This window comes from Engystomops pustulosus, chromosome 2 (assembly GCF_040894005.1).
Source record: "Engystomops pustulosus chromosome 2, aEngPut4.maternal, whole genome shotgun sequence".
In the NCBI taxonomy this organism is placed as follows: Eukaryota; Metazoa; Chordata; class Amphibia; order Anura; family Leptodactylidae; genus Engystomops; species Engystomops pustulosus.
The window spans coordinates 128,785,211-128,799,713 of NC_092412.1; the positions used below are offsets into that span (position 1 = coordinate 128,785,211).

Below are 14,503 nucleotides of genomic sequence, written 5' to 3' on the forward strand. Positions count from 1 at the left end.
TGAAAGCTGTAACTAAATAACTTACAAGAAAGTGGCACAAATGTGTTTTTTCATAAATTTTACTACCTGAATTTTTTTCCGGCTCTCAAGTACACAGCATGGAATATTAAATACCATAACTGGAAAGTACAATTTATTACACAAGCCCACACACAATACATGGAAAAAAGTTATAGATTTTTGAATATGAGGAGCAAAAAGTGCAAACTCGACAAAAAGAGGGCCAAGTCGCTAAGGGGTTAAAATAAGTAAATAATAAAATGTTTAAATTAAATGTATTAGAATTTTTATTGACATTTAAAGTCCATTCTGTTTGTAATCATTGCAGTCTCTCAGTCTCCTCACAGGTCATAGCTAAGTTTCCCAGATAGAGATGAGACAAGATGGTTGCTGCAATACAATATTTATTAACGGAAATACAAGACCCACCAGAAGAGATGAGTAGAGATGGGCTCTTTAGTTCTTTGGTCATTATCTACTGTTTGACAAAGGAAGGTCCAATATGGTTTCCATATTATAAATATATCAGTCCTTCAGCGAAAGCAAGTGATGGCCATTTACAGATTCTTCTTCCTTACACTCAATTATAACCCCACGGACTAATATATGTCTAATATGCTAACCTCTTTAACATGTGCCAACTAATCCAGTTCTGGAGCATGTATAATACCGTGCTTTCTCTTGCCACAGTGGCAATACAAATTCTATCCATACTTTGTACTTGAATAAGGAATTAGAAAAGTCTTTCAATGGCTTCAAGTGGCTTCAATTTGTGGTACCAAATATACTGGTTCAGGGGAACTAGTAACTGAGAAAAAATTCTTATGAGGTTCTTCCACTACAACTTCCTCCAGGCCGACCTACTCCAATCAGGTTGATCAGGTTCCTCCATGTTGTCCTCTGTCCGTTTATTAGCCCGGTGAATTTCGTAGCTGTGATTTGAAGGGAAAACTATTAGGTACATTCACACAAACTACTATTCTTTCCAGGACAGCTTAAAGATGGCAGAATACATGTTTGCTAGAGAGGGGTGGAATTAACTGATACTTTTCTATATGGATTCACTTTGATTCACTCAATCATTGTCCCCTGTTAATTGAACATCCAAAAAGGAGGTACTTTTGCGAACCCTATGTCTTATAGTCACTTCGAGGAGCAGGACCTTGCAGGATCAAGTGTCTGATTTCACTGCCTGTATATAGAGCTGAGCCCTCTCTATACTCTCCATCTTGTAAAAGGGTAATATTTGGGCCAACACCTTTAAGTACATCCCAGATAGTAAGGCTTCTATGTTTAAAGTTTGCTATGTTTGAAAGCTGTTCAACTAATCGACAATATACTGGTAGTGGTTTATTAGGCAAATCTGGGTGAAACAATATCCCTCAAGTCTACCTAGAGCAGACAGCAGATGCCAGAGGCTTGGTGTTTTCCATGTACAAGGCGATAATCCAGACAATCACTTCAGTGATGGGCAGCACGGTGGCTTAATGGTTAGCATTACAGCCTTGCAGCCCTGGGGAGCTGGGTTCAATTCCCAGGGTCAACATCTGCAAAGAGTTTGCTATCAAGCTGGCCTTTATTTTCTATATGCATATGGTTATGTATTTCTTATATGATGTAAGGGAATATAATACAACAGCATATGGAGTCCCAGTAGCATAAAGGTAGAGCCTTAATAATAATAGTATTAAGTATGATTCAGATATGTAAGCATACACAGCTGGCTTTGCTTAAACAGTAACATATAGTGTATGTGTTAAAACAGGTCCAAGTATTTAAGTTTTCTTTGTCAGCTGTTCAGTGTTGCTTTTAAACTACCTGCTTCAAACAGCCTTTTGTCTCAACATGAACTGAATAAACCGCACCCTGCGGCTTATGGGAATGCTCAGAAATGTTGAGAATTTTATCTGGAGCCTGAAGAGGATGACAGGGGTTTAGTGATTAATGTTTCCCAATGATAGAGTGTGAAGTCATTGCATAAGCTGTCTGTCATAGTCTATTCAGCCTAGGGAAACTGCAAAATACCAGACAGAGGAGAGTCCCTGGCTCTGACATATGTATCAAACGTCAATGTTACTGCACTGTAGATTCAATAGTAGCTGCACATACGTACAACACACACTAAAGTTATTAATTATTCATTTCAATACAGAGTAGAAAATGTATTGATTGCCACAGAATCATATTACCACATGATTATATCTTATCTGCCGCTAAACTTCCTATTTTACTGAGAGCTACCAGAAGAAGTCTGCGTATAGGACCAATTCTGCAAGCTCTGTGTAGCCCTGCATAATCTGTCTGCGCTATATGAATAAAGGAATTATTATTATTATAGGTCGAGTTCACTTTAGCTCTAGCATTCTTTTGCTTCTTGCCTGCTTGAGCCTAAATTGGTCACTAATATTTACGCTTTGGTGGAGCCCTTTAAGATTGACTACACTTTCTATGACGGTATCTAAGAGATATCTCTATGTAAGTGATAATAGGGAAAAACCATATAAACCCTAAAGTACTACAAATTTAATTCACATTGCTGAAATCCTCTGTTAAAGGGAAGATAAAAATAGTAAAATAATTTTAATGCTTTCATGCAGGATATAAATATAATGCAGGAGAGTCATAACGCAGTGTGCAGTAGTTTTTATAGTATATATGTAAGTTACAAAGATGCTTGAACAGAACATGTCAGATTCTTGCGCAGCATCCCCCACTGGGGCCTAGCCTTTTGTTGGGGCATGGAGGCAGCTGGGGCCCAGAATACCAGAGTGACTGGCGTTTGTGGCCTAGGCACACTGATGTCACGGTGCTTGGTATGGGGACTGGAGGGCTGTCCTACAGCCTGGCAGGTCTCCAGCAGGAGGTGTGTGCAAGAAATATGGAGGGCGAGGCTGAGGTGCTGGTTCTCCCTGGGGCAACCCCTTAGTGTCTGTAATATATGTCCCTGGGTAAAGGATGGAGAGCCCATGGTGGTGATACAGCCGTATCCAGGGAACAGACGGAGGCAACGTTGTGCAAAATAACTCACAGTTCTTTATTAGAACAACTGCAGGCAACAGGCCAAACGGTCTTGTTACAGATGCCGGATTACATGATGATTCCGGATTACTGGTAGTAGATGCAGGTTGGGATGTAGCTGTGTCCAGATGTGAATGCTGCAGCTTGTCCTGGGATTAGTTGTGTGTCTCTGCTAGTGGTTCACAGACACCGTCTCTGGTCACTCAGTGTGTCTTGTGGAAGATGTGCTCTCTGAGAGCTGCGTTCCAAGAGGTGACCTCTCTTGTAAGAGAGGTGTCTGGCATTAGGCCTTGCCCCTTCCTGTCCAGGGGTTTTTGTTAAACCTTGGTCAGTCGGTGGCTCACTCTCCAGTCACATTCCAGTTCACATGAAGGAATACAATTGGACAATAACTTTGGAAAGCTTAACCCTTGCCTGCACAGGCAGTATCCACAGCTGCTAATTACCTTAATTGACTGCATTACCCTAAAGGTGAGTTGATCAGACACCCCTAGAGGGGTCCTACAGGTAGACGGCCCTATTCGCAAGCATTCCCTTGCCTATACGTCGGCAGGGGTGTTACACTTATTTATCTTTTCCTTTACTTGGGCCAAGGCTGCCAAGCCTTGTATCTAAGTACTGCAGCCAAGGCAGGGGTGTTTATGACTTGAGAGCCTCAAGTAAGTGCACTCATTGCTCTAATTATAAGAAAAAAATTAAGTCCATGATCCATGACCTACCACCACATTTTTCACAAATACAGCTAGTGACAGGTTCCTATAGAGCTAAAATTTGTTTCCTTCACATCTCCAAAAAATCAACTTTGTTATCTTACCTGGCATACAGTCAGCTTAGCTGCTTAGCTGAGTCCAGCAGCTCTCCCCCATGTTCCACGCCTCCTTCTCACCATTCAGCACTTCATGTCATGTGACCAGAGTGCTGTCATCTAAGGCCCTTGATGCACTAACATATGCAAAAACTACCCTATGTAGGTATCTGATCATATGAAGTCACAACATGCCACCAAGGACTTCTACTACTCCCCATGCTACCATGGAGGCATGTGGCGATTTCATACGATCAGCTACGTACATGATGTAGATTTTGCAAATGCTAGTTAGTAAAGTAGCTTAGAAGACACGGTCACATGACCTGAAGCTCTATTAACAGGTTCCCTTTTACACACATAGACCTAATGCTTAGTGTTCACTTACATGGAGTATTATTTTGAAAAAGATAAAATAATAATGACAAATGTTTTTTCTTCAAGTTCCATGCTTTTTCAAGATTGTTCACAACAAAGGTCTATGGGCAGGGTGAGCTGGACTTGCCTTACATAAAGCTACATGTCTTTAAGTATCTTTCACATGAATGATCCATGCACTTATTGTTGATTTTTGTCATTTTTATGTAATTTATCAGAAACATTTCAGCTGTTGTACTAATCTACATCACTAACATACAGATATACATCACATACCAACACCTGTATGTACAACATCAAAAAGAGACTGTTCAGAATAGCTATGGGAAGGACTAAGCAATAGCTGTTAATTACAACGTGTATGATAAAGGGTAGTAATAAGTCCTTTAGATAAATGGGTGATAAACATTACCTGAGGGATCACTAGCCCACAGCAGGTTTACAAGCTAGCCCTGCGCTATGTATATTCATTGACAATCTACTGTAGTAGAGTTGGTTATTGTAATGAAATATATCCTATTTAACCCAAAGTTCAGTAACGCAGTGGGACCTTGTAACTGTCTGTTTCCTTGTGACTGACTGTCTGTATTATAAGATATGGATATTTACAGAACAAATTACTCATCAGCATTATCTCATTTTGTAGTGTGACCGAATTTCCTGTCTTACAATATTTAATATAAACAAAAATAAGATAAAACATAGATATTATGAAATACCATTATAATTTAAATCTAAAAATACAATGTATTTTTTTTTTATTCACAATAAAGAACTATTGATAGTGTTCACATAGGGAGATCAAGTATGCTAAATATACTTGTATATTCTTATATAACATCCAATTGAAGAAATGTATGTACAGTACATGGAAAATTAATTATATTAAATGTGAATGCCCTGATGAGAATACCCCTTTAATCATGAATTAGTTACTATGAATTACATAACTTTTGTTAATTTTTTGCATATTGTATTTATGACGAGACTAGAATAATATTACCAATTACATTACAATTTTCCTTCCTATGGTTTTTCCAGGCAGTTTGCATGAAAGCCTATGTACCGCAGAGCTTCCCCTCTAAATTTGTCAGTAAGATTCAGTTAGTCACCTCCCTCTCTCCCCTCATTCACAAGCCTCAGCTACGAGCTTCAGCAAGACAGATAAAATGCATCTTCTCATCACACTGCAGTCTAATAAAACTCAATCCTGCTGCTTTCTTTCCTCAGTCCAACCCCTCTCTGTGTGTAACACCCACTCACAGCTCCGTCTTACCTCTCCTATGTCTAGCAGTGTGAATGGATACAAGACTAGATCTTTTCATAAATGTCTTTCTGAACCGTTTTCACCCACCTGTGTGTATAATGGAAGTTAATGGGTCAATGAAAAAATTTACGATACACCCTTCAGAGTCATGAACCAGATATACAAAAATACAAAACTGAATCCATTTTTATAGGTTGCTTCTTTTACAATGAAATTGTATGAATATTTTTTTATTCTTGTATGAAAACTACATGTGTACAATTATACAGTAGAATAGTTTACCATATATACTCGAGTATAAGCCGACCCGAGTATAAGCTGAGACCCTTAATTTTACCACCAAAACTGGTAAAACCTATTAACTCCACATCATAGTGTGCGCCCGACAGCAGATCGCATGGACGCAACTCTGCCGGCTCGAGAGTAAAGAAGCCAGAAGCCACCGGGAGCCGCCGCCGGGGATCGGGGCACCGGAGGGTGAGTATTACGGGGTTTTTATATTGACTCGTGTATAAGCCGAGGTGAGGTTTTTCAGCACATTTTTTGTGCTGAAAAACTTGGCTTATACACGAATATAATAGTTTTCCCATAATTTAGATACGCTGGAAAGCTGGAGCTACTAAAGGCATGTTCTGCTTTCTCAATTGCTGGAATGACACTATTACTGAAGCTCATGTCAAAGTATGTCATGTTTCGTCATAGTACATGTGTCAAAAAGTATAGCCAAGATCTTAAGATCTTCAGTTGCTGTGACCAGACATGAATCATATAGAAGGATTAACTTTCTAATTCCATGCAACAGAAAAAATATTTATTTATGCAATATACCGTAATATGTTGAAAATGATTCAAGATTTACTAATTCTGTGCTAATAGAAAAGAAAATGTAAAAGCAACAGATTGATGAAAGTGATGCTGCATAATAAATCTGGTGCATATTTATACAGGCTAGTATAAGTTTATACCCGCTAATAGTTAGACCCCACCTCTGTGGAATGAGAAAAACAAACCAATGGCCCATATTTATTAAGGGCAGTGCGCCAGTTTTCTGTCTGACTTTGCCTGTTGTTTTCAGTGCAAACTGCTTGCACTGAGACACATTTCTGGTGCACGCTGCACTAGGCATCATGCGACACAAATTAGGGGCATTGTGGCGTTCAGTTGAACCGTGCGCCAGATTTAACATGCAAAGTTTGTTGCACGCCCTATGTTAAAGGTGTACCACAAAAAAGTCAGTGAACTCTGTCGGGCCAGTGCAGGGAACCGACAGATTCATGATTTCTGGTGCACGTTCTTAGTGAATCAGGCGCATCCAGCATTAAACACGGGCAGAGCACTATTAGTACAGTTTCCCACATTCTTAATAAATGCGCCCCATTGGGGCAGATTTATCAAGCTGTCTGAAAATCAGAATATTCTTAGTTGCCCATTGGCAACCAATCACAGCTCCCCTTTGAAATATTCATGAGCACTGGTAAAATGAAAGCTGAGCTGTGCATGGGCAACTAGAAATATTCTGGCTTTCAGACACTTGATAAATCTGCCCCAATGGGGCTCATTTACTTACCCGGTCCAGTCACGATCCAGCAGTGCGTTCTCCAACGAGGATTCAGGTTCTGCCGGGATTCACTAAGGTCGTGCACCCCATATATCCACCAGGTGTTGCTTCTGCGCCGAGATCCGCAGGAGTTCACCTTCTTCTTCTCGGTGCATATAAGTGCTTGATCTTGCTACACTTTTCGTTTGTTAAATTCCGTGGTTTTTCCAAATCCGTCTGCCGATTTCTGTCGCGTGAAAGCCGGCGCCAATGTGCCAAAATCCGATCACGTGTGCCAAAATTCGGCGCAAAACGAAAAATTTGGGATCCCTTAGTAAATTTGGGATCCCTTAGTAAATGAGCCTCAATGGGGCAAATTTACTTACCCAGGCCATTAGCGATCTCTGCGGAGGATTCGGGTCCGGCTGGGATTCACTAAGGCAGTTCCCCCGTGGTCCACCAGGTGTCGCTGCTGCGCTGAAGTTCGTCGGATTGCACTGAAGTTCACCGTCCTCCGCTGGGTGCAGGTGAGTTTTCCGAATCCGTCAGATTTTTTTTAACGGCCACGCCCCCCCGATTTCCGTCGCGTGCATGCCGGCGGGGATGCGCCACAATCCGATCGCATGCGGCAAATTCCTGGGGCAATTCAGGGAAAATCGGCGCAAATCGGAAATATTCGGATAACTCCTCGGAAAAACGCAAACCAGGCCCTTCGGAATTGACCCACCATGTGTCTATAGGTTGCTAAATGTTGTGTAAGCACTTCATACTCTTTGGTTTAAAAATGGACACCTAAAAGGAATCTACCACCTCCCGCCTCAATTAAAAACTGCAAAAACCTTTTCATCTTTATGCAAATTACCTTCTTCGTGAAGCAATTTAGGGCAGTGTCTGATGGTGTTCTTTATATGCCTTCTTTATGCATGGGGTTGTCAATGATTATGTAAAGGGATTCTTATGCTCATTGCTGGGCAATGAGAAAAGAAAACTGATGCGTCAGCAGAATTGAACTTGAAAATTATTTTGGTGGGCACGTATTTAACTGAGGATAAAGCCGTCTGGTATTACTAGGGAGAACAAGATCAAACAAGATAAATGATAAAGTTGAATTTTTTTAAAACAGAAAGATGCAAATCCATACCAGCTGTTGTCAGGCATAGTAAAGCTGTTGACAACTTTCTTCCAACATTTATTTAAAAAGTTGCAAAATCACTGAAGATTTTAACTCCTATGTATTTAAGGCAAAACTCTTAAGACTCATTTGACCAGAAGATAAAAAAAAAGGCCGGAGCACACAGCCAAAACATAAGTACATGTGTCCTATTGACTTGTACAGTACTGAATTGTGGGATATATGTGTTTGGCTTGTTTGGAAAAAAAAAAAGAGAAAATACAAAAAACTGTTTCATAATTAAAATAATTTCAGAGAATTTTAATAGGTAAGAACTGCATTAACCAGCAGAAAAGAAAGCTAAATTCTTGTATGTATTAATATGTCACAGCCTTTAAATCTTCACTTATCCTTTCTTTCTCTGCCCTACAGGTAAGTGGTACAAACGTCATCTTACCTATCAGATTCTGAACTGGCCTTGGTATCTGTCCTCACGTCAACTTAGGCACGCAGTTAAAGCAGCATTTCAGTTGTGGGGCAATGTCTCTTCCCTGACATTTTCAGAAGCAGCAGGAGACTCAGCAGATATTCGGCTGGCATTCTTTGATGGAGAGCACAATGATGGTGCAAGGCATGCATTTGATGGACCAGGTGCTATACTATTCCTTCTTGTAAGATTGGTTTATAAAAGTGTGTATTGTTATGTTTTAGTAGTATGTCTTACCGTTATATGTCTTCTTACATACAGTTCATAGTTTTAAGATATGGATACACGTATATGTATACATATGGATGCATGTATTAATGTCATTTTGGTGTAGAACACACTTGGAAAGATTCATTATGGCTGCTCCGCTAAAAAACTGACTCTCCGTCTTCACTCCAGTTGACGAGATTCTCCGACCCGCACGCCACTCTGGGCATTTCAGGGCATAGACCAGGTGGGGAGCAGTAGCAGGTGGAAGGTGGCCCGTGTTGTGAACGCGCAGCCCATCACATTTACTTTAGTCTCCGCAAGAAAGCCATAGAGACTATAGTAGAAAACTCTGCCAGTTCTGACCTGGTCTAAAGATCGGAACTAGCAGAGTATGCGCCCACTAAGAGGCCGGAGACTAGCATTTAGAACGCCAGTCCTAATGAATCCCACTCCCCACTGTTTTTTCTAACCTCACCTTTTAGACTTGTGTGAAAAGACACCAGTCTTGATAAATGCTCCCCACTGAATCATGGGCACCATATGGATCAGATTTCACTGTATTGTAAACATCTAGAATTTTTGCAGGATTGTAACTTTGCTTATTAACGGGTTTCATGTTTTTGTATAGGTGGCGCTTTGGCACATGCTTTCTTTCCAAGACGAGGAGAAGCTCACTTTGACAATGCTGAACATTGGTCCTTAAATGGAAAGGGCAGGAATCTTTTTGTTGTCTTGGCACATGAAATTGGGCATACACTTGGACTTCAGCACTCATCCTTCAAGAATGCCCTTATGTCTCCATATTACAAGAAGTTAGGCAAAGAATATGTGCTAAATTTTGATGATATCTTGGCGATCCAAATGCTTTATGGTAAATTTTCAGAGCCTGACAGACTATGTTCATATATGTGTTAGAGGCTTCATCTATTACAGACTCAGTCCTTCCACTTTGAGAGCTATTGAGACCAATAGATTTAATGGAAAACTACCATTAATAATAACACCAAAAAAAACATACACATACTAACCTGTCCTCCTTTTCATCCTGATGCTGGTTGTGGTCTTCTTTAATGTGGGATCGCCTGAAAAAAAAGGGCTAGAAAAATCAGGCCGGAGCACTGGGATGTGAATCCGGTGCTCAGGGTTGCAAAATTTTCATGCCGGATGCGCGAATAATTAGCAGCCCAAGACGCATCGACACAATGTCTGGCCTGCTTTTTTTAACTCTTCTTTTCAAGGCGATACCGACATGTCAACATTAAAGAGGACCACCGCCAGGATCCGCATCAAGTGGACCTTAGGTGACTATCTGTAGTTTGTTTTGCGTTATCCTTACTAATAATTTTCCTTTAAGATAACTAAAAGCTGAATAACTTGCTTTGTCATTAATGAGGCCATACTATTCAATTTTCTTTCCTTTTTGCTGTCTATTGCTGATCTTAGCTACAGAAGGTAATGATCATATATTTTATTGGCATAATAAAATCTTACAATATGCATAGTATATGATACAATATATATAATAGATATTATTATTATTATTGTAAAATATTGTTTTTGAAAATTCACACAGCTTTAAATTTTAAATGCAATTTGTCCTTTCAGTTTACAAGTAGCTGTTCTTGGTGAAATCGAATCTCTTATAAATAATCATTTGCTTGTCATCTAGATACAAGAACTCATTGGAGGTCATGTAGCAAGGATGGCAATTCTACCCCTTTGCCCTGGCACAGCATGTGCTTAATTGTATCCTATTAAGGTGGCATAGCCGCAAGAGTATTTTTACGAACACACAAGTGGACCAAATGCTACGCTTACAGTAGTCCAAAACTGAGCAAATATATGAAAACATTACTTATATTGATAATTTATAAATGGGTGTATCAAATTAATTTGAGAATACCTAAAGGAGTATTAAAAACACAAGACGTGTTTGACCACTGTAGATATATTTTACTGAGAAACTTGTTAGAAGTAATGTGTGTTAGTACACCACTCACACTCAAGTCACCACTAATCTAAATTAATATGTAAAACAGTGGAGGATAAGTATGTATCAATGGATGTGCAATTTACATCTTCATTAGTGAAATTGGTGTATCAATGTATCAATGGAGTAGCTGCTATATGTTTTACATATTATTATATCTCAAATGAAATTGGCTTGAGATTATGAGAATGTTTGCTACTGCAGTTTACACACACTGGACTAATCCTTTGCTCAAATAATGTCACTATTATAAATTGTGCCTCAGTGATATCAGGACCCTATTACTTATACAGAGTTAGGCTCATTTCACACAACCGCTCCATCTTTCCGTTCCTCCCCTCTGTCAAAAAAGTAAAGAATAAAGGTTTAACAGAGTTTTTACGTATCACTTAAAAATCCCATTGACATCAATGTAAATTTTATGTCATCCTTTATGTTCCGTTTAGGCAGGGATCCATTATCCATGCATTTTTTGGACAGAATAAATTACAAAGTCAACAGTACTTTTCCTCCGTTTAAAAAAAAAAAAAACGCATGGATAGCAGAACTGACCATGACAGCTTCCACATAACCTCCATTCTTCACTTTTTAAAGAAGAAACAGGAGGAATGTAGCTCTTGGGATGTAAAACAACTTTGCCTAATATCTTTTTTACCTATATGCAGTAGCGTCTTTGCTATCCCCCTTAGATTACCTCAGAGTTGCAATAGCTGCATCCTCTCCATACTCTCCTGGAGTCCATAGATTTATTTATCTGATGTTCATCAGACAGTTTCATGGGAGAGGAGGAGCTGCTCCCTGCTCACAGGGGAGGAGGTAATGTGACAGAGCTCTCTCTGTGTATGAAACAGAGCTGGATATGTGAATACAGATGTCTCCTGCACAGAATAGGGAGGTACAAGATCTCCCCTGTTCCCTATCAGTCCCTCCATTCCAGTCTGTGATTCTACAGAACTATCTCTGTCTGTCTATGCACCTCATGCTGCTCCCATCCTCTACCTTGTCATCAGATAGATAAACAGATAAGCTATTAACCCTTAGTGCTCACACAGCACAGGCTATGTGCATCATGTACTCATAATTTCTACCACTTATTCTCTGCTCCTCCATGTGATGGAAGCTGCCAAGCTAGTCACCATATACATCCTGTGCAGTGTTCAGTGAATTAACTTGTGGGAATCTAAATGGATTTAATGCTAAATTACTTTGAGAGAGAACACAAGGCATCATTGGATCTCTGGGGAAGCTCACTGGCCTCCGCTTGAGGCCATAGACAGACAGACATTAGTCTCCGCCCACTTCACTTCTGGTGAGAAAGATTTTTGTCAAACACTTTCAAAACAGAAAATGCTATAACTTTGGAAAGCAGAGAACAAGCAGCACAAAGTGGGCATCGTTCTGTTTGTTATCAAAGGAGGAATCACATTTAGTAATTTGGTAAAATCACTATAACTATATTGTTACACTTTACAACAAGTTACAGTATGTGTTTTAATCAGCAAGCATGTTAAGCTCACTCCTATAGGATATCCAGAACAGTATCATATAGGAGTGAGCTCATAGGGAGATGAACTTGTTTTATAGTCTTCCTATAATAATTCCAATCTTCATATATAAGGCTGCTGAAATGTGAAGCTACTTTTTCAAGACGGTACATTACTGCCACCTGCTGTTGGTTTGTGGAGTCTGATCCCTCTTTATTGACAATTTAAACTATAAATAATGTTGCACACTTGCTCTAATCAGATGATTAAAGGAAACCTACCAAGACAGATCGATCTATCTATCTAATGTATGTAAGGATAGCCCTTTTTAGGGCTAATCCTTTACTCCACTCTATCTTTTATAATCTTTTATTGGGGTAATATGCAAATTTTCTAAAGAGGCTACTGGGGCGTGGAGTAGCCAGATCTGAGGCTACACTGCGCAGGTACTCCACGCCTCAGTAGCCTCTTTGATCCTCCTACCCAGATATCTTCAGCGTGCAGCTACAAGGAGCTATGCGCACTTGTACATGAAGCCGGAGCTCTGCGCATGGCTTCAGAACCGAGATCGCGCAGTTGCCGGCCTGTGTTGTGTGCATGCCAAGAACTCCGGTTTCGTGGACGAGTGCGCACAGCTATGAGGAGCGGAAGATATCTGGGTAGGAGGATCAAAGAGGCTCTTGGGGCGTGGAGTACCTACACCGTGTAGCCTCAGCTCTGGCTACCCCACGCCCCAGTAGCCTCTTTAGAAAATTTGCATATTAGAGTGGATTATCCCTAAAAAGATGCACCTACCACCCGATCTACCTTAATAGGTCTTAGTAATAGGGTTCTGATATCACTAAGGGATTAGTCCAGAGTGTGTAAACTGTAGTAGATAATCTCAAGCCATTTTAATTTATGAGATATAATAATATGTAAAACATATATCAGCTACTCCATTGACATATTAGAAATACAATGTCACAAATTTGACTAATGAAGATGATGTAAATTGCACATCCATCGTTACCCCTTTTTAGGATAATACATCCTTATCTTCCCCTACTAATAAATAGCATATTAGTGTATGACTTTAGTGCAAGTGGTGCACCGCATTTGTTGTACTAACACACATTAGTTCTAACAAGTTTCTCAGCAAATTATATCTACAGTGGTCAAACACCTCTTGTGTTTTTAATACTCCTTTGTGTATTTTCACATTTATTTGTTACACCCATTTATAAATTATCAAATACAAGTTATATTTTCATATATTTGCACAGTTATGTAATCGCAATTTCTTGCAGTTCACGATAAATTGGGATTATTTCACTGCTCCCACGCCAGAAGCACTGCTAAATCTCCACCATAATGTCTAAAAGGTTATCCGTAGCATTTCTTTGCCCAATGTTTGTAGTTATGGAATTGGATGTACAGTATGTCATATTATTTGATGTCTAATGACTTATAGCATAGTGTATATGAAGTGTGTAAAAAATACATTTTGGTCTCTTTTGAAACAGGGGCTCCCTCTAATGGTAAACTTGTGCAACGCCCTGGAAAAGATTTTTCTATGTTTGAAGACTGGAGTACAGAGAATAGTGAGTCAAGCACTAAAAAGACAAGCTCGTATTGCCAGTCTATGTTTGATGCCATTATGTGGGGTAAGAAGTCATTTAATTATATACATTGATGTCAGATTGTATCAGCTATCAAGTATAAACAGTAATATTAAGTTGTCCTGCCCTCAACCACAAACAATACAGCAGATGTCGGAAATGAACCATCTACCTTTTCCGTACATTGCGGTCTCCTGACCGATTCCCATCTCAGTTATTTCATCATTTTTTTTAATTGTAAGCCAAAACCAGCATTGATGAACACATGGAACTGGAGTAAATCTTTTCATTTTCCTTATCTCTATGTATCCTCTATAACTTGTACAAAATAATGGAGATGTGAACAGACCTTTACCTTATTTTACATAAAATCACTTGTAGTTTTCCCAGAATATGCAAGACTATGTTCTGCTTGCTGTATTGCTACATGACTGAAAATATTTTATTCATTTTGCCTAGTTTGTTAATTTATACACAATCTATGCACTTAGAAGCAATTTAGAAGTGCTTTTCCTAGACCATCTTCATATTCTGATTAAATGTCCTGTATAAGGTTTTGCAACAGACCTAAGTGTAATGATATTGGTTAATAAATAGAGATGAGCGAGCACTAAA

At 39.4% G+C, this 14,503-nt stretch overlaps 2 protein-coding genes across 2 annotated transcripts in view; one reads left to right on the forward strand and one right to left on the reverse strand.

The window, feature by feature from the left end:
• The window catches only part of MDH2 (malate dehydrogenase 2), a 313,892-nt gene that overhangs the window by 288,990 nt on the left and 10,399 nt on the right, over positions 1 to 14,503 (reverse strand). The gene's annotated exons all lie outside the window — the stretch shown is intronic.
• Positions 1 to 14,503, forward strand: part of MMP28 (matrix metallopeptidase 28) — a 48,676-nt gene that overhangs the window by 19,590 nt on the left and 14,583 nt on the right. The window contains exons 4-6 of the mRNA XM_072136376.1: positions 8,549 to 8,767; positions 9,442 to 9,684; positions 13,793 to 13,933. Of these exons, the coding sequence (XP_071992477.1) occupies positions 8,549 to 8,767; positions 9,442 to 9,684; positions 13,793 to 13,933 (603 nt within the window). The remainder of the gene's footprint in view (positions 1 to 8,548; positions 8,768 to 9,441; positions 9,685 to 13,792; positions 13,934 to 14,503) is intronic.